Source organism: Pseudophryne corroboree, chromosome 2, assembly GCF_028390025.1.
Source record: "Pseudophryne corroboree isolate aPseCor3 chromosome 2, aPseCor3.hap2, whole genome shotgun sequence".
NCBI classification, from domain to species: domain Eukaryota; kingdom Metazoa; phylum Chordata; class Amphibia; order Anura; family Myobatrachidae; genus Pseudophryne; species Pseudophryne corroboree.
In genome coordinates this window covers 362,428,132-362,448,030 of record NC_086445.1, presented here as the reverse complement: position 1 = coordinate 362,448,030, position 19,899 = coordinate 362,428,132, and the positions used below count along the sequence as shown (strand labels likewise).

Genomic DNA, 19,899 nt, shown 5'->3' with positions numbered 1-19,899 from the left:
TGAGAAGCGTAAACTTGCCAATATGCCATTTACGACATAGAGTGGCAAGGAACGGCTGAGGCCCTGGCCTATGTTCATGGCTAGTGGTTCAGATTCACATGAGGATGGAAGCACTCATCCTCTCGCTAGAAAAATGAAAAGACTTAAGCTGGCAAACGCACAGCAAAGAACTGTGCGTTCTTCTAAATCACAAATCCCCAAGGAGAGTCCAATTGTGTCGGGTGCGATGCCTGACCTTCCCAACACTGGACGGGAAGAGTTTGCGCCTTCCACCATTTGCACGCCCCCTGCAAGTGCTGGAAGGAGCACCCACAGTCCAGTTCCTGATAGTCAAATTGAAGATGTCACTGTTGAAGTACACCAGGATGAGGATATGGGTGTTGCTAGCGCTGGGGAGGAAATTGACAAGGAGGATTCTGATGGTGAGGTGGTTTGTTTAAGTCAGGCACCCGGGGAGACACCTGTTGTCCGTGGGACGAATATGGCCATTGACATGCCTGGTCAAAATACAAAAAAAATCAGCTCTTCGGTGTGGAATTATTTCAACACAAATGCGGACAACAGGTGTCAAGCCGTGTGTTGCCTTTGTCGAGCTGTAATAAGTAGGGGTAAGGACGTTAACCACCTCGGAATATCCTCCCTTATACGTCACCTGCAGCGCATTCATCAGAAGTCAGTGACAAGTTCAAAAACTGTGGATGACAGCGGAAGCAGTCCACTGACCACTAAATCCCTTCCTCTTGTTGTAACCAAGCTCCTGCAAACCACACCACCAACTCCCTCAGTGTCAATTTCCACCTTACACAGGAAAGCCAATAGTCCTGCAGGCCATGTCACTGGCAAGTCTGACGAGTCCTCTCCTGCCTGGGATTCCTCCGATGCATCCTTGAGTGTAACGCCTACTGCTGCTGGCGCTGCTGTTATTGCTGCTGGGAGTCGATCGTCATCCCAGAGGGGAAGTCGGAAGACCACTTGTACTACTTCCAGTAAGCAATTGACTGCCCAACAGTCCTTTGCGAGGAAGATGAAATATCACAGCAGTCATCCTGCTGCAAAGCGGATAACTCAGGCCTTGGCAGCCTGGGTGGTGAGAAACGTGGTTCCGGTATCCACCGTTAATTCAGAGGCAACTAGAGACTTGATTGAGGTACTGTGTCCCCGGTACCAAATACCATCTAGGTTCCATTTCTCTAGGCAGGCGATACCGAAAATGTACACAGACCCCAGAAAAAGAGTCACCAGTGTCCTAAAAAATGCAGTTGTACCCAATGTCCACTTAACCACGGAATGTGGACAAGTTGAGCAGGGCAGACTCAGGACTATATGACTGTGACAGCCCACTGGGTAGATGTATTGCCTCCCGCAGCAAGAACAGCAGCGGCGGCACCAGTAGCAGCATCTCGCAAACGCCAACTCGTTCCTAGGCAGGCTACGCTTTGTATCACCGCTTTCCAGAAGAGGCACACAGCTGACAACCTCTTACGGAAACTGAGGAACATCATCGCAGAATGGCTTACCCCAATTGGACTCTCCTGGGAATTTGTGACATCGGACAACGCCACCAATATTGTGTGTGCATTACATCTGGGCAAATTCCAGCACGTCCTATGTTTTGCACATACATTGAATTTGGTGGTGCAGAATTATTTAAAAAACGACAGGGGCGTGCAAGAGATGCTGTCAGTGGCCCGAAGAATTGTGGGCCACTTTCGGCATTCAGCCACCGCGTGCCGAAGACTGGAGCACCACCAAACATTCCTGAACCTGCCCTGCCATCATCTGAAGCAAGAGGTGGTAACGAGGTGGAATTCAACCCTCTATATGCTTCAGAGGATGGAGGAGCAGCAAAAGGCCATTCAAGCCTATACATCTGCCCACGATATAGGCAAAGGAGGGGGAATGCACCTGACTCAAGCGCAGTGGAGAATGATTTCAACGTTGTGCAAGGTTCTGCAACCCTTTGAACTTGCCACACGTGAAGTCAGTTCAGACACTGCCAGCCTGAGTCAGGTCATTCCCCTCATCAGGCTTTTGCAGAAGAAGCTGGAGACATTGAAGGAGGAGCTAAAACAGAGCGATTCCGCTAGGCATGTGGGACTTGTGGATGGAGCCCTTAATTCGCTTAACCAGGATTCACGGGTGGTCAATCTGTTGAAATCAGAGCACTACATTTTGGCCACCGTGCTCAATCCTAGATTTAAAACCTACGTTGTATCTCTCTTTCCGGCAGACACAAGTCTGCAGAGGTTCAAAGACCTGCTGGTGAGAAAATTGTCAAGTCAAGCGGAACGTGACCCGTCAACATCTCCTCCTTCACATTCTCCCGCAACTGGGGGTGCGAGGAAAAGGCTAAGAATTCCGAGCCCACCCGCTGGCAGTGATGCAGGGCAGTCTGGAGCGAGTGCTGACATCTGGTCCGGACTGAAGGACCTGCCAACGATTACTGACATGTCGTCTACTGTCACTGCATATGATTCTCTCAACATTGAAAGAATGGTGGAGGATTATATGAGTGACCGCATCCAAGTAGGCACGTCAGACAGTCCGTACGTATACTGGCAGGAAAAAGAGGCAATTTGGAGGCCCTTGCACAAACTGGCTTTATTCTACCTAAGTTGCCCTCCCTCCAGTGTGTACTCCGAAAGAGTGTTTAGTGCAGCCGCTCACCTTGTCAGCAATCGGCGTACGAGGTTACTTCCAGAAAATGTGGAGAAGATGATGTTCATCAAAATGAATTATAATCAATTCCTCCGTGGAGACATTCACCAGCAGCAATTGCCCCCAGAAAGTACACAGGGATCTGAGATGGTGGATTCCAGTGGGGACGAATTAATAATCTGTGAGGAGGGGGATGTACACAGTAATAGGGGTGAGGAATCGGAGGATGATGATGAGGTGGACATCTTGCCTCTGTAGAGCCAGTTTGTGCAAGGAGAGATTGATTGCTTCTTTTTTTGTGGGGGCCCAAACCAACCAGTCATTTCAGTCACAGTCGTGTGGCAGACCCGGTCGCTGAAATGATGGGTTCGTTAAAGTGTGCATGTCCTGTTTATACAACATAAGGGTGGGTGGGAGGGCCCAAGGACAATTCCATCTTGCACCTCTTTTTTCTTTCATTTTTCTTTGCATCATGTGCTGTTTGGGGACAATTTTTTTGAAGTGCCATCCTGCCTGACACTGCAGTGCCACTCCTAGAAGGGCCAGGTGTTTGTGTCGGCCACTTGTGTCGCTTAGCTTAGTCACACAGCGACCTTGGTGCGCCTCTTTTTTTCTTTGCATCATGTGCTGTTTGGGGACTATTTTTTTGAAGTGCCATCCTGCCTGACACTGCAGTGCCACTCCTAGATGGGCCAGGTGTTTGTGTCGGCCACTTAGGTCGCTTAGCTTAGCCATCCAGCGACCTCGGTGCAAATTTTAGGACTAAAAATAATATTGTGAGGTGTTCAGAATAGACTGAAAATGAGTGTAAATTATGGTTATTGAGGTTAATAATACAATGGGATCAAAATGACCCCCAAATTCTATGATTTAAGCTGTTTTTGAGGGTTTTTTTGTAAAAAAAACACCTGAATCCAAAACACACCCGAATCCGACAAAAAATTTTCAGGGAGGTTTTGCCAAAACGCGTCCGAATCCAAAACACGGCCGCAGAACCAAATCCAAAACCAAAACACAAAACCCGAAAAATGTCCGGTGCACATCACTAGACAACGCACACAGTACTGGGTACTGTAGGACACACATACACAACATTGATAAATGCATGTGTTTGTGTATAAATAGACACTAATTTAATTTATATTCATAGGTGTAATAGTTATAATAGTTTTCCATACATCATAGCCAGAGGATGGGATGCGTTGCCAGTAGAATAATCCATGACAAATTATCTGTCCAGACTGGTATTAATGTGCTGTGGGAAGCCAAGACATCTATTATGGTCTTCTGGGAAAAGATGCAGCTGGAAGACTGATATTAAGGATTCAATATATGATCTCAACCAGCCAGCTGTCAGGATTATCCCTCTGCATTATCATACATGAAATTCCACAGTTCTGGAATTTTGTGTCTTTAAATCAATTTCATGATTGTAGCAATGGGAACAAATGAGATTTCTTCCTCATATGATTATATTTTGATAGAGTAAACGTGATGGAAAATAATACAGAAATAAACACATTGGCCTGAAAAATAGGATTCACAGCTGGAGTTGGGAATCCTATTTCTGAATTATTTTGATAATATATCATAATTTTAAAGAATAAATGTAATTTGTAGTTTTTCACTTTTTGTGGGGTAGGCTTAAAAGACCTAAAACTTCAATTTTATTAATAGAAATCGCTGTCTAACCTTCAGTTGGTTAGATGTCTAATGGTGTGGAGAGTTGATGATGTACGATATTCATATATTCATATATACTCGTACATTCAATGAGAAGGGACAACACAGTATTTTGACTCCATGTCACAAATAGTTTGGTGAATTATTGCAACATTGCACACATACTGTAGCATAATTTTGTTGAAATAAGAATAATTATTTTGAATAATTATTTTATACAGTATATATATATATATATATATATATGAGTGACATAAATGATGCCATCTTGTTAGCAGGTAATGACGGTTTGTCTGAGCTCTGACCTCTTCCACCAGTAATGCAGAGAGTCATTCATAACACCAGGGCCAGTGCTACCATTAGACAGCTTTAGGCAGCTGCCTGGGCGTGCCGACTCCCGGGGGGGCACTGCTCGGTCTGCCTATCAAAGAGACATCCTTCATCTACATACTGCTAGTAGCGCCAGTAGATTTTACCAGCCATAGCCACATCTATGAACACTCTTAACCCCTACTCCCTGGCCCGGTGCAGGCCAGAGCACTGACAGTCACATGTGCTGTGATACAGTCAGCACTGCGTGGGCACCCAGAGTCTGCTCTCTCCTCACCTTCCATGCCCAGGCTGCATAATCCTATAGGCTGCTGCTCCGGCTCCCGACATTGTACATCTTCATGGTGGCTGGTTCTTTCCCTGGGATCAATCAACTGATCAAATGTGCTGGCCCGTCCCTCCCCTGATTGCTACTCGTCACTCCCCTGCAGTATAATCTCTCTCCTCAGCCTGACCCCACATACCAATCTCACCTTGGTTATCCACCAGCCCCTCATGAGATGTACTGCAGGGGCAAAAGTATGGAGAGACAAGGGGACCAGTCAGTGCATTCATTTCAGCAGAGGCTCTACACATACTCCCCAGCGGTACTTCCACCTCCCAAGTCTGCCGGGGCCTGCTTTCTGCTGCTGAACTGGCAACAGCACACACAGGATGACAGTGGTGACACTAGAGAGAGGATCAGCAAGAGGTAAGTGGAATTGGGTGGACTGGGGGTGCAGACAGATCCCAGTGAGTATTCGAAGATGGACCCTACCCCTACCATTAACCCTAATACCTACCGTCGGTATCTGTTGGCATTGTGCAGGTCGGGATTCCGCTGTTGAGATTCTGTCTGCAGGGATCCTTACTACATCTCATCCCAAGGCTTCCCCTTGTTAATTTGGACTTGATTACTTCTCCTCTGATATATGACATTTCCTACTCAGTCCTATTTTTTCCTTTCTTGTGATCCTGAGCTGCATTTAAGAATGGCTGATCTGCAGAAGTCATTACCAATCTGGTTATTTTACACAAAATGATGAAAAAAAGAAGCATTTAACATATTAATGAATAGCTATAATTAGAACAAATAACGTGATGTACTCATGATGTTGACATTTACAAAGTCAACATTCATAATTGTCGACACCACGTCAACAGCTATGATATCAGCATTGTTGTCATGCCATGTTGACATTCTTCATCGGCCAGTTAGGGTAGGGCCACACACAGCGGCCAAGTGAGTCCCGTTGAGCGGGACCCACTTGGCCGGAAGGAGACTGCACTATGCAGGCGCCCACATGTGCGGCAGTCCCGCCGACGCCGGATCCAACCGCAGCATGCGGCGGTTGAGCTGGATGACAGGACAGCGGGACTTCAATGTGAACACATACATTTCATTGTATGTGTTCACACAGTGCCGCACTGCGCTTTATTGAAGTCCCGTGTGTCACTGGCCGGATCCTGTTCTGCGGCACCCCGCAGAACAGGACCCGTGTACACACAAAACCCCCCACCCGGGGAAGCGGGTCCCATTCAGCGGGACCGGCTTGGCTGCTATGTGTGGCCCTAGCCTTAGGGTTAGGCTGCGGCACCAGAGAGTTAGGCTTCGGGAGTGTAAGGTTAGTGTTAGGCTACAGGAGGGGAGGTAAGGGTTACTGCCTATAAGTTACAGCTGCTAATGACATCAAAGACATTAGCGATCAAGATGCAAGATCCAAAAAATTAAGCTACTGTAAACTAGAAACATATGGGGTCTGTGGATGTGTCCAAGTAATGATCAGCAGTGACCAGACACATGACTGATACCGGCAGAATATACAGTGAGGCTCAGATGGTAGCGACTGTCACTTTAGAAAAGGTTGGGTCACAGCTGGTGGCTAACAGATAAAAGGGGGATAAAACCATATAGAGTGGACAAGCGGAGAATTTGCCCATAGCAAATAATCACTTTCTAACTATCATTACACTAGAATGTACTTAATAGATGCTAAATAATGCTAATAATAAATGCTAGCTGGAAGCTGATTAGCTGTCATGAGCAACTTCTCAACGCTTTAGAAGGTTTGATACCTTTTCCCCTCTGTTAGCAAATACTAGGTCAGGGCTGGTGGCAGACAAACTCAAAGGGGGGGATTCAATCACCTATGAAGAAGCATCAGGAGCAAAAAAAAATAATAATAATTTTTCCTGATGTTTCTTCAATATTTTTTTTCGCCGTTTCCAAGTAGGTCACCTGGAAAAAAAAATCCTTTTCACCCAAAAACACTCAGGTTCAGTGATACCTGTGTGTTTTCAGTAGAAACTGCCCCGTTCTCGGATGAAAATGGGTCTGTTTTCAGGGATTTTGCTTTGCCTGCTTATCAGGGCTAATTGAATAGCCCCCCTGACACAATTACCCCCCATAATCCGTGAAAAGGCCAAAGTCAGAGGCAGGAGCAGTCAGGAGAATCCAAAAGACAAACCAAGTCAGCAATGATCGGCAGAGCATAGGAATTTGGGTCAGCATTTTATTTTGATGACCGTTTCTCTTTTTGTGCTCATTAAAAGGCAATGGCCCTCATTCCGAGTTGATCGCTAGCTGCCTTTGTTCGCAGCACAGCAATCAGGCTAAAAATCTGCATTTCTGCTTATGCGTACGGGCCGCAGTACGCACGCGCCAAGTACTTTCACACAAAACTATGCAGTTTTACACAAGGTCTAGCGACGTTTTTCTGTCGCTATGTTGATCGGTGAGTGATTGGCAGGAAGTGGGTGTTTCTGGGTGGTAACTGGCCGTTTTCTGGGAGTGTGCTAAAAAACGCAGGCGTGTCAGGTAAAAACGCAGGCGTGCCTGGGGAAACGGGGGAGTGGCTGGCCGAACGCAGGGCGTGTTTGTGACGTCAAACAAGGAATTAAACTGTCTGCAATGATCGCAAGGTAGGAGTAGGTTTTGAGCTGCTCAGAAACTGCATGAAATTTTTTCGAGCAGTTCTGCTAACCTTTCGTTCGCACTTCTGCTAAGCTAAGATACACGCCCAGAGGGCGGCGGCCTAGCGTTTGCACTGCTGCTAAAAGCAGCTAGCGAGCGATCAACTCGGAATGAGGACCAATATGTTTTAGGTTACTAATAATTACATTTCCAAAGGCAGAGCAATATTGTACTTTATTATTATAGATTACACCAAGGGGGATGAAGTTATGTGACCGACAGTCAGGAGACCGACAGTCACATAACCACCCCCTACATCCCGCTCCCTCACAATCTCGACACCCATACAGTGGGAATAGAACCTGTGGCGAGCCCGCAAGGGGCTAGTTACGCCCCCCCCTGCGCACGCATTCCGCTGCCAGGATCCCAAGGGGGTGTTCCGTAATGGCACAGTGTGAACAGCAACATCGCTAGTTTTTCCTTGCAGCCCCTAGACATGTTCAGGAAAATGAGTGCTGTTGATCTACCGTAATAGACAGAAATGTGTGCAGCCAAACATTGCAGCACATTGATTGTTGTTAAACCATCCCCCAAGTGTTGCTTCGATTTATATATATTTACCATGTGGCAACTGACTTCTATATAAATACTGCATTTAAATATATATATTTAAAAAAATGTACCTTTATAAGTTCTATTTGTATGAGGTGGCTTACAACAACTCTGTTAGGAGCAGTGTTAAGAATTTATGCTTGCGGTCAGCCGAAAACCTTGGCAGCTGAGGTCCACCTAATAGTAGCACCAAACCTAGGGGCATTTAGGAAATAGTGATCAGAACCATGTTCACGTTTCACTTGAGTTTCAATAAAAAGTATTAATGGAAGCTACAACAACTATGACCAAATGGATCGAAAAACTAGTAATAAAGGGGGTCATTCTGACCCAATCGCAGCGTGCTTTCGTTCGCACAGCTGCGACCAGGTCACTACTGCGCACGCGTGGGGACCGTCAAGCGCACTCGCATCACTGCCCGGCGACGCTGACTACGAAGAAAGCAGTCGCAGCGGCGACCGCAAGAAGATTGACTGCAGGAAGTTGTTCCGGGGCGGCAACTCACCGTTTGGAGCCGTTTTCGAGGAGTGGAAAGGAAAACGCAGGCGTGTCCAGGCGAACGGAGGGCAGATATCTGACGTCAAAGCCGTGCCTATCGTCGCTGGATCCGACGCACAGGGTAAGTATGTCCAGGGTTGGTCTTGTTTTGCAGGAAACGTTTTTAGCATAGCAGGGCTGCACAAGCGATCGCAGCCCTGCTATGCTAAAATACACTCCCCCATAAGCGGAGATTAGTTGATCGCACCAGCAGCAAAAAGTTGCTTGGTGCGATCAACTCGGAATGAGGGCCATAATGCAGCCAATGGGCTTAAGTAGTAAAGCATTGGAGGTGATAAGGGAGGAAACAGTGCATTTAAACTGTTAAAACTAGAAGAGACTTAAAATCCACTATGAAAATACAAGGAATGCACCAACATATGTAAAAAGGATTAAAGCTAAAATATACAGTAGATTGCTAAGGATAACAAGTCTAGAGCCAAACCTTTTTTTCCAGAACATAGGGCCTAATTCAGATGTGGTTTTACTTGCTACTGCTGTTGCTATCTTTTGCTGTATGCAATAGCAATTATATGCTAATATGGGCAGAAGCTAAACTGAGAATAGGGATGCCCACTGCATCATTTCCATCCGATGGCGTATAATTGCTGATACATCGGCACCATCGTTGCAAACTGGGTCATGTCGCAGAGTCTGAGTGCCTCTGTAGACGCTTGCAGGCTGAGCAGCTCTCCTGGGACACTGAATGCTCTCCAGTAGCAAGTAAGATCACAACTGCTAATTTATGCACACCCAGAAAACTCCATCTGAATGGCCATGACACGCATGCGTTTACCTGATGCTTTTTCCCATTCCCACCACCCAAACGCTGTCTTCCTGTAACTGACTATGCGGCTAATTCCTCACTGCGACCGCAATTGCATTTCACTTGCTGCATGTCGCACTGTCGCTCAGACACACGCGCAGTAAGAAAACATTGACCGATTTGCATACAATAGCAGATTTGCGACAACATCTGAATTTGGACCTTAGACAACAAGAAAATAAAACTATAAATGTTTATCCGTATGTTGCACATTCTTGAAGAAAATCTTCATAGACTAAAAAGAAGAACAGATAATTAAACTAGTAAAAATATGGACCATTAAATGATAACTTAGGACAAACAATTGCACATAAAGGAAAATCTGATATTTTCAACATGTTGTTTTTATATCTAATCTGAAAGGAGAAAACCATGGAAAACAGGAAATAAGTTGTGTAGCAGAAAATTAGGCAAATCATGAAATGCTGCTTACCCAACACAAACTTGTGAGCTGGGTTGCATTAAGAACCAGTCATGACTAACCAGTATGATTCGTTTTTATGAAGTGGTGCGTTTTATGCTGGAACTTGGTACTGTTATTGATGTGCTATATTTGGATTATTGTAAAAATGTCCTAAACGCTTCCATATAACATTTACATTAGACAAGTAATAGGTCCAGGGGAAAGGAGAAAAGACAAAGAATAGTTATGATTAGAATATATTCAAGCTGGGCTAAAGTTATTAGTCATGTACACTGCATAACCTCAAATTTTGAGGCTTATAAGTGACCAGTAATAAACATCAGTGGTCATTAAATTCTTTAGAAAGTAATACATTTTCCTTGATATGTTTACAAGATGCAGGCAGATTAGATATTTCAGTGTATTACATCATAAACAGCTACTGTGATGTCACTGAGTCTGTGCATAAGGGGTAGTGCTCAGTACATACAGTTACCAGCTGCCTGTGAATAAAGGCCAGTACTCACCAGCCGATGTGGGAGAGATGTGTGCTGAGCGAACTGCTCAGCATACATCTCTCCCCGCGCTCAGCACAGCGCGATGTGTGCTGAGCGTGCGGGGGGAGCGGGGGCGCTCATTTCACCCAGCGGGTGAAGTGAGCGACCCGCTAGATTGGCCTGCATGACGGCCAATCTAGCACCAGCAATAGCGATGAGCGGGGCTGTGCATCGCTATCGCTGTGAGGGGTACACACGGAGAGATCACTGCTTAAAATCTAAGCAATCTAGTCAGATTGCTTAGATTTTAAGCAGTGATCGCTCCGTGAGTACCCCCCTTTACTGTCCACTCTATCTTTTCTGTTTATATCTCTGCCCATGTCTGCTAGAATTGATGTCATTATTTTAAGGTAAGCTTGGTTTATATGTGGAAAATAATATCTAATAGTTTTCTATATGAAAACACTATTACAATTAAAATGTAGTATTGTACAAACAGATGAAAAAAGTTCCAAATGGATAGGGTTATATTGTGTAACCTAACTTAATAGAATGGATTTTGTTATTTTTTTCTAAACCTTTTATTTTAAGGACACTGCGTGACATAAAAGAGAGCAACAAATCACAAGGATGAATTTCTTTTTAAAACCATGAATAGAGGCACTAATAGCATTTTTATATATTCTTCCATTTGTTTAAATTACACTGTAAAGGGGAGATGTGTGCTGAGTGATCTAGTACAGAACGCTCAGCACACATCTCTCCCCCCGCTCAGCACAGCGCGATGTGTGCTGAGCGAGGGGGTGGGACGGGGGATGCTCACTTCACTCAGTGGTGAAGTGAGCGATCTGACTAGATTGTGCCTGCATGCAGGCCAATCTAGAGTCAGCAATAGCGACGCGCGGGCTGCACATTGCTATCACTATGGACATACACACGGATCGATGTGTGCTTCTTTTCTAAGCATTCTAGTCAGATTGCTTAGAATTTAAGCACATATCGCTACATGTGTACCCCCCCCCCCCTTAAAAAGTTGCAGAAGATTTCTGAGAAATGGGGGCCTGGGTCTCACAGTGTGGTGAAGCTACTGAACTGTTTTACTGTGCAGAACTTTTTAAGGACCATGGGGCATATTTATCACAATCTGCATTTTCAATGTAATATTTTTCACCCATTTTCATGTCAATGTGCTGCAATGCTCTTACCAGGAGAAGGGCTCTAAAAAGAGGTCGTCCTAATGAAGAGCTGGAAGCAGTGTGATAGCATAATGGTGTGGGTTCCTGGCAGCCAATGCACATGCAGTAACGCACGAGCAGCCATCGGCAGCCAATACTTATGCATGACCATCAGCCGGCACATGCATCACTGGGGGCCAACGGACAGGGAGTCAGAGCTTGTTAAGGCCAGAGCTTGGCAGCTTCGCAGTCCCCATGGAAACTTATGGAGGGTGCAGATGCTGTCAGAAATGGGGTGACCACAGTAGCATATAACATCTGGAGGATACTAGATTTGTGGGTACCCCATAACTTAAAATAAAAGGCCCCCCATAGTTTAAAATGAAAGGGTTGCATGCCCCCAAATTGAGATTTGTGGGACTACTGGGATGTGAGCAGACAATTTGCTTTGAGTGTCTCCAACAGGATCTGTGAGTGTGAAATAGGTTGTGCAGCAGTAATTACACTATATGTTTCTCATACAACAAGGGTGGTCATCCCAAGTTGATCACAGCCAGCAACTTTTAGCTGCTGCTGCGATCAACAGTCCACGCCTATGGGGGAGTGTATTTTAGCTTAGCAGGGCTGCGATCGCTTGTGCAGCCCTGCTAAGCTAAAAAAAATTCAAGCAAAACAAGAGTAGGCCTGGACATACTTACCTTGTGCGATGGATCCAGCGATGATGGGGCCGGCTTTGACGTCACTCCTCCGCCCTCCATTGTCCTGGACACGCCTGCGTTTCACTCACCACTCCCCGAAAACGCTCTCCAACAGTCCGGTGATGCCCATCCACATCTTCTTGCTGTCAATCTTCTTAGCGGTCGCCACTGCGACCGCTCCCGTCGGAAGCTGCAACGTAACCCGGCGACCCCCGTTGCCAGGCAACGTCGCGCATACACCCTGCGTCCGCCGCGCATTCCGCACCCGTTCGCACAGCAGCAAAAAACCGCTGCGTGCGAACGGGTCGGAATGACCCCCAAGGTCCTGACATCTGGGTTTCACAAAGGTCCAGTCATGCCTAACAACTATGATCAGTTTTCATGGGCTGCTGAATTTCAAACTGGATCTTGATAGTGCAGTTGATATATTTGGATTGCTGCACAAGTGTCCTATACTCTTCCACATAGCAGTTACACAAGTAGAAAAGCCAATAAATAGTTACAACAGAATATTGTCGGACTGGGGTAGAGTTATTATCGATGTACCACAGGGGTGAATATTAGGTCCTGTCTATTTCATTGTTTTTATTAATGATCTTGTAGATGACCTAGAAAATAGAGTGTCTATGGGGTATATTCAATTGAAGTCGGATCCATTCCAACATTCATTTCAATGCATTCTCAATTCGATATAGCCGCTGCTGTAGCGCTGCTCTCCCCCGTCTGCCCGCGGCTGTCCCCTATCTCCCCCCCCACCCCCCCGTCTCTGCCTCTCCCCGTCCCCGCATCTGCCACTCCCCGTCCCCGCATCACAGCTGACGCTCACGGCAGCATCCACCCGGCTCCAGCAAGTGAGGTCTCGCTTGATGGAGCCGGGTGGATGCTTCTGTGAGCGGCAGCTGTGACACATGCTCCAGCGCTGCTCTCCCCCCCCCCCCCCGTCTGCCCGCGGTTCTCCCCGTCTTTGCTCCCACATCTCACTTCGACTTTTTTTAAAGTCGAATTGAGGTGGTCGAAAAGGGGGCCAAAACCGACACACAAGCACGCGGATCTGCAAGTATTCCTCGACTTGTCGAATAATTTGGTGTTAGAATGAATAGGTCGGAACCCCTTCCGACCTAAAAAACTCGAAAACTGTCGTCTTTTCGAAAGACACAGCTTTCGACTTCAATTGAATATACCCCTATATTTCCTGACGACACAGGGCTAGAGTAACTTTCTACAAGAAAAGATTATAAAAACATATATAACTGGGCTGTAAAATAACAGGTACAACTGAATGTAGGTAAAAGAAAAGTTATGCTCCTAGGTTATGAGTTGTAACTTGCAACTGTTACCCGTAATCTGTTTCCACATGCAAAAATGAGGGCTAATTTTATAGAACAAGATTATTTAAAGGGGAACCAAGGCGAGAAGGCCCATTTATTGGTGTGACTGATATTTAGTGAATGGCTGGAATGCGCATTTTTTGTGTCTGCAGAATTACTTGCATTAAAAGGTGGAAATCAGGCAACCAGACATTGGCATATACTGTACTATCAATATGGATGCTGCTTGAACATTTTAGGGACACTTTATCCAGTAAAGCACAACTCTTTATGCATTTCAGTCATTTAAATTAACATTTCATTATTAATTTAAGTCATAAATGATTTTCAATACAGCTGTACTTTAGGAATAATGAAAAAGTTAAAATAATTATGTTGTGTTGTTGAAAAGTGGTAATTGGTTGGATAATGTTAGCCCATACACAATGCACATTTCCAGCTGGACCCTCATATACAGTAGATACTCAGAGCCCATTCCAAAAATTGGAATGCAGGTGTTCTTGTTATCTCCTTTCACAAATAGAAATATAATATATGCTCTCACATTTTGAGGACCATAAGTGACTTTTAATAAGTGTCAATGGCCATTAAATCCTTGTAAACAGTCAGCTTTCCTTTATTTGGACTAGCTGCAGCAAAACTGGAGATTTCTCTAAATTACATCATAAACAGTTATTGTTATATTACTCAACCTGGGTATACAGGTAAATGCTTAGTAAAGAGCATTCAGCCTGTGAGCTAAAGTCCACTGACTTTTAGATTGTACATCATTATTCTAAGGTAAGCTTATCTTATGTCAGAAAAAAGGTATATCCAAATTTTTTCTATGAAACACTATTAAAATGAAAAGTACTATTGTTCACACATTTGATAAATACAGTATATATATATATATATATATATATATATATATATATATATATATATATATATGAAGCTCTAAACCAGTGTTTCTCAATCTCGGTCCTCATGGAAACCTGACATTGCATGTTTTCAAGCTATCCTCAGCAATAGTTAGTGCCACTTTAGATCTATTGTGTTAGGAATAGGATCCCTTGGGGACCGGGTTGAAGAAGCACTGCTGTAGATTTAACTCATAATCCACATGGAAAAAGACCTTGATAATTAGGGTTAATGAGCTAAATGCTGTTTAACTTGATATAATTAGGTTTATCATTAATGTGTTTGATGCTTAGTTGACCCATATTCCCAAGGGGTATCTTTTTGATGTTGTGCTTCCTCAGGCTTAAATTACACAGTAAGAAAGTTTCTTACATTATTAGAATTTAGGGTGACAAAAATTATCTGTTCGGATTTGAACTCTTTTAGAGTGTGAGCTAAGCTTACAGTTAAGTCCTACAGTAAGTAGGGAATTCATCTTAATCAAGAAACAACACCTGTGAAAGAGCAGTTCTCCCTATTTGTTGTCTCTGTCTGATAGCTAGAAATGTAAGTTGTTTAGGGTCTGTCTTATTTAGGCACCATTACTGGTATGTCTAATGATGTGCCAAGCGCAAATGCCCCTTTTTTGCCCATTAATTAAAATTCCTCTGATGGATTACTAGAGATGTAACTGTTCTGGATATGTCTGAGAAATAGGGGTCTCAGGTCTAGAAGTGTTGACGCTTCAACTGCTGAACTGTTTCATTCAGGCTGCTCCTCCATCCCCCTGCCTCAAGCCTTGACCATCTCTGTATGGTTACACCCTGCCATCAGGCTACCTCCCGCCTGCTTGCACCTCATGTCATCTGTCTGTCGCCCCTTCCTACTAGATTGTTAGCTCCTCAGAGCAGGGCCCTCTTTCCTCTTGTTGTCAAAGTCCTCTGCTCGACACATTTCACTCGCAGCCCTCTCCTACTCAGCAACCATCTTTACCTGCTTTTTCTCCTGCTCATCTCTATCTATGGCCACCAGCTCCTAGTAGTACGATGATTACTCCCTCGCTACTTACATCCTAGCTGTGTTATGTTTTGAGAATTGTGGTGCTCTTTGTTATCTGTACTCTATTTTTGTTATTTATTTACTGTAATGCTAAGTTTTGTCTCCCTGTACTGGCCTTTGTACGGCGCTGTAAAACACTTGTGGCGCCTTATAAATAAAATGTAATAATTATAAATAACTCAGTAAACTTTTTGAGAGCCCACGTATTATAATGAAAGGATCACATGCCCTCAAACAGTTGAATTTAGTCTACTTTGGTATGAGTGGATAATTTTTACTTTGGAAAGTCTCCCACATGATCAGTAGGTTCAAACACTAATAATACAAGCTGTGTCTGATTCATGAACAGGTAGGTGTCTGGACCAATCAATATATTTCAAGGGGGGAAAACCTTTGTCTGTAATATATTATGTAACTACAAGCAGAGGGAAGACACCTACCAACAGATTCTCTTTACCTGTTTGTTGAAAACAAAGATTTTCATGGTTAGAGCAACAGTAATGGAGCCTTCAAATATTAGTGATTATCATAGATATTATCGAAGAACACATCTGAAAGCTGTTACGCAAGTGGTTGTTTCTATGTTTTGAGTATCTCTACAGATGGATTAGGACAGCACAACATGATATCCTTGCATTGGGCATAACAAATCTCACAATACTTGGGTATATTTGATATTCTTGATATTCTCAAACAGCAGTGGTATTCTGATGTACTAAACCTTGAAGAGTGATAAAGTGGAGAGAGATATAAAAAAAATACCAACCAATCAGCTGCTGTCATTTTTCAAACAGAGCCTGTAACATGGCAGTTATGAGCTGATTGGCTGGTACTTTATCTTCTCTCCGCTTTATCTCTCTCCAAAGCTTAGTACATCTCACCAATACTTACTTATGTAAAATCAGACACTCTGCCACCATTATATATGCTAGGTCAGTGCACTGAGCTTTGATTATTTTAGAATATGTTGGAATTCTCTATAAAAATACAAATTCATGATACTTACTTTTTGTCCTTTCACTCCAGTGCAGTCACATTTGCTCGTTCCACATCCGTTACATGCCTATAAAAAATAAAATACAATTATTTTCATTTCTTTTGTCTATTAAAATCTGTGTTTTATCACGAAATGCAAATAAACAGTGCATTTATTGTCTTGTGCATAACAGAATTCTGAAAATGTAGATCATGTACAAGTAATAGGGCTTCTGCTTCATAATACATGAATAACATTCTCATGGGGCAGAAGAAACAGTTTCAATACATCTTAATAATATTTATTTTACTTATTCATTTTGTTAACCACAAAACATTTACTGGAGCATTGACCTACACAAATAGATTATCAATCACCCTTCAGAACCGATAGTAAGCAGGTCAGACAGGACACAAACACTCCAATGTAGAAAACTTAAAGCAAAACACTACAGATGTGTCCTTGGGATTTAGTCTTGTGACCGCCGCTCGGGATCCTGGCGGTCACCATGCTGACGTCGGGATCCTGAGCACTAAAAAAGCGGAAAGACAAAATGCCGACCCAAAGGGACTATTCCGACTCATGGGTGTCCACGACACCCATAGAGTGGGAATAGAACCTGTGGCGAGTGCAGCGAGCCACCGAGCCCGCTGTGTGGTGAGCACAGAGATCCCACAAGGGGCTTTATTGTGCTCGTCCCCGCCCCGGCATTCTGCTTCTGGAATCTAGGGGTCGGTATGCTGACCTTCGGGATCCCGAGCGCCGGTCTCCCAGCCACAACCCATGTCCTCATACATTGTAGCTGCAGTCACAGCGCCAAGCAGCCCTTCTCGTCACGCCAGATACTGTACCACAAGACTCTACTAGTGTCGGGTTTCTTTTCACTAAAATGCGTCTTAGTCGCAACACGATGTGTCTAGGATACACCAGGAGACTGTGCTGAGTGATTTGATATATTACACCTGTATATTTGTGTGCACTTAAGTCTGAATCTGCATATGAAGTGATACAATGTAGCAGCCGCAGCTTTTTTCCAACACAAGTTCTATTGTGCTCTGTCCATATATAGGGGGTCATTCCGACCTGATCGCTCGCTGCAGTTTCTTGCAGCGCAGCGATCGGGTCGGAACTGTGCATGCGCCGGCACCGCAGTGCGCCAGCGCATGCCAGCCATCGTTGCCTAGCGATCGCCTCTGAGGCAGAGGTGGTCGCTGGGCGGGAAGGGGCTGGACAGCAGCGTTAAGCTGCCGTTTAGAGGACGCGGTCCGGCCAACGCAGGCGTGGCCGGACCGTTGGGGGGGCGGGCTGCAGCGTTGCGTGAAGTCACACGCAGCCGCTGCAGGCCGGGGAGCGACGAGTAGCTCCCGGCTGGACAGCAGCGTTAAGCCGCCGTTTAGAGGGCGCGGTCCGGCCAACGCAGGCGTGGCCGGACCGTTGGGGGGGCGGGCCGCGGCGGTTGCGTGAAGTCACACGCAGCTGCTGCGGGCCAGGGAGCGACGAGTAGCTCCCGGCCAGCACACTAAAGCTGCGCTGGTCGGGAGCTACTCTTGAAGTGCAAAGGCATCGCCGCTGTGCGGCTGATGCGGGGCGGACAAGCCCTGTGCTGGGCGTCCCCCCGCATGTCAGTGTGAATGATCGTAGCTGTGCTAAATTTAGCACAGCTACGAGCAACTCGGAATGACCCCCATAGACTCAGTCATACACAATATACAAGTGGCGCATATCAAATGAATCAGCACAGTCTCCCCATCCTAATCACATCACACTGCGACTAAGATTCTAGTTGAATTGCACAAGCCCTGGCAGCTCATTCATGCTAGGCATCTCATGCTGTGTGGCGTATTGAGATGTATGAGGACACATCCTATAAAATAATAATGGGCTAATGCTGCTCCTCACCTCTATGGGGGGAAATGTTTTGCACACGGGCGGCCAGTAGATGGCTCCCAACTGAACAATTTAATTATCGCTCCATTCAGCAGCGCACTGCAGCCAATGCAGACATTACTATTATCAGAGGCGGATTGGCCATAGGGTCTACAGGGAAGATTACCGGTGGGCCGACGCACCCGTGGGGCCTGTTTTGTTTGAGGACATGTGGTCCTTTTTATAGACATAATGAATAAGATGCAAAATAATTTGCATATATGAAAATTAATGTGCCACTTAGCCTGTGATTGCAGATGATCTAGTGTATGCTCTATCTGCCTGCTTGGCTGACATATAAGATTGAGTGAATAGTGATTGGGATACTGTTGGTGTAATAAGCAAGAAAATATATCTTTCTAAAGAATTATATTGTTTCCTAAATTCTGAAGGTGTATCATATAATGTGCTCATAATATTTAATTTTATTTCTTTATAACTTCCCCCTTGATGCTGGACATGCCCACTATCTGGAAAGTCTTGGGGGGAGGGTACTGCTGCCATGGCCCATGGCTAGACCTTACACCTCTGGTGCTGCCCATGTGGGGCCACTAGTACAATTTTTTTCCAATCCGCTCCTGACTATTATGTTGTACCGTCATTTTGGCGGGCTGGTAACTAGTCTGTATATATTGTCTATGGACAATATCCAGCATTTTTTTTTCTGATGACAAACATCTTGGAATAGTGACCTGCATATTTCATTTCAACAGAATATTATAAAAATTATAATTTGGTGAGTAGGCAATCTGTACAACGGATACCAAAAATCATGTTGTATTGATTAGATTAAATATTCTTATGTTGGCCATACACTAGTTCGATATAGTGTACGAATATACGATATCCACCTATCATTCGACCCATTGCATGCATTGTGCATGTTAATGGGTGCGAATATGATGAGATGCTTAGCCCGGCGGGTCGCACGTTGCATCAGCTGATCATATGTGCTGCACATATGACCAGGAGATCCCGGCCCCCAGCAATTGCGGAGGTACAATAGATTTTACGGTGCAAAAGCACCGTACAATCTATCGCATGCCCTATGGCTGGCAGGGGGGATCATTAGTAAGATTTGCATCTAAAGCGATTTGTACTAATGTATGGCCAGCATTAGAGTTGTGTTGGTAAGATGTTAGCATTGTCATTACTTTTTCCCTATTCTGTCCACTTATACCCCTTTCACATGTACATGGAAATCTCAGGTTTTCGCACGTGAACTCCTGGGATTTCTGTATGTGTGAATGTAAATGACACGGGACTACAAATAGCAACATGCTGTAGTGGGACGGCATGCCGCGTCTGTTCGCATTGCTGTCGACTCCTCTTACACTCAGTGGGAGAGAGGCACATGCGCACGTGGCTTCCATTGAAGTGAAAGGCATAGCGGGGCATAAGCATTGCAGCAATACT

At 44.9% G+C, this 19,899-nt stretch overlaps 2 protein-coding genes across 2 annotated transcripts in view; one reads left to right on the top strand and one right to left on the bottom strand.

The window, feature by feature from the left end:
• COL4A2 (collagen type IV alpha 2 chain) overlaps positions 1-19,899 on the top strand; it is a 711,921-nt gene that overhangs the window by 186,672 nt on the left and 505,350 nt on the right. The window lies entirely within an intron of this gene.
• Positions 1-19,899, bottom strand: part of COL4A1 (collagen type IV alpha 1 chain) — a 262,582-nt gene that overhangs the window by 156,580 nt on the left and 86,103 nt on the right. Inside the window, exon 2 of the mRNA XM_063953177.1 lies at positions 16,588-16,644. Coding sequence (XP_063809247.1) covers positions 16,588-16,644 — 57 coding nt within the window. The remainder of the gene's footprint in view (positions 1-16,587; positions 16,645-19,899) is intronic.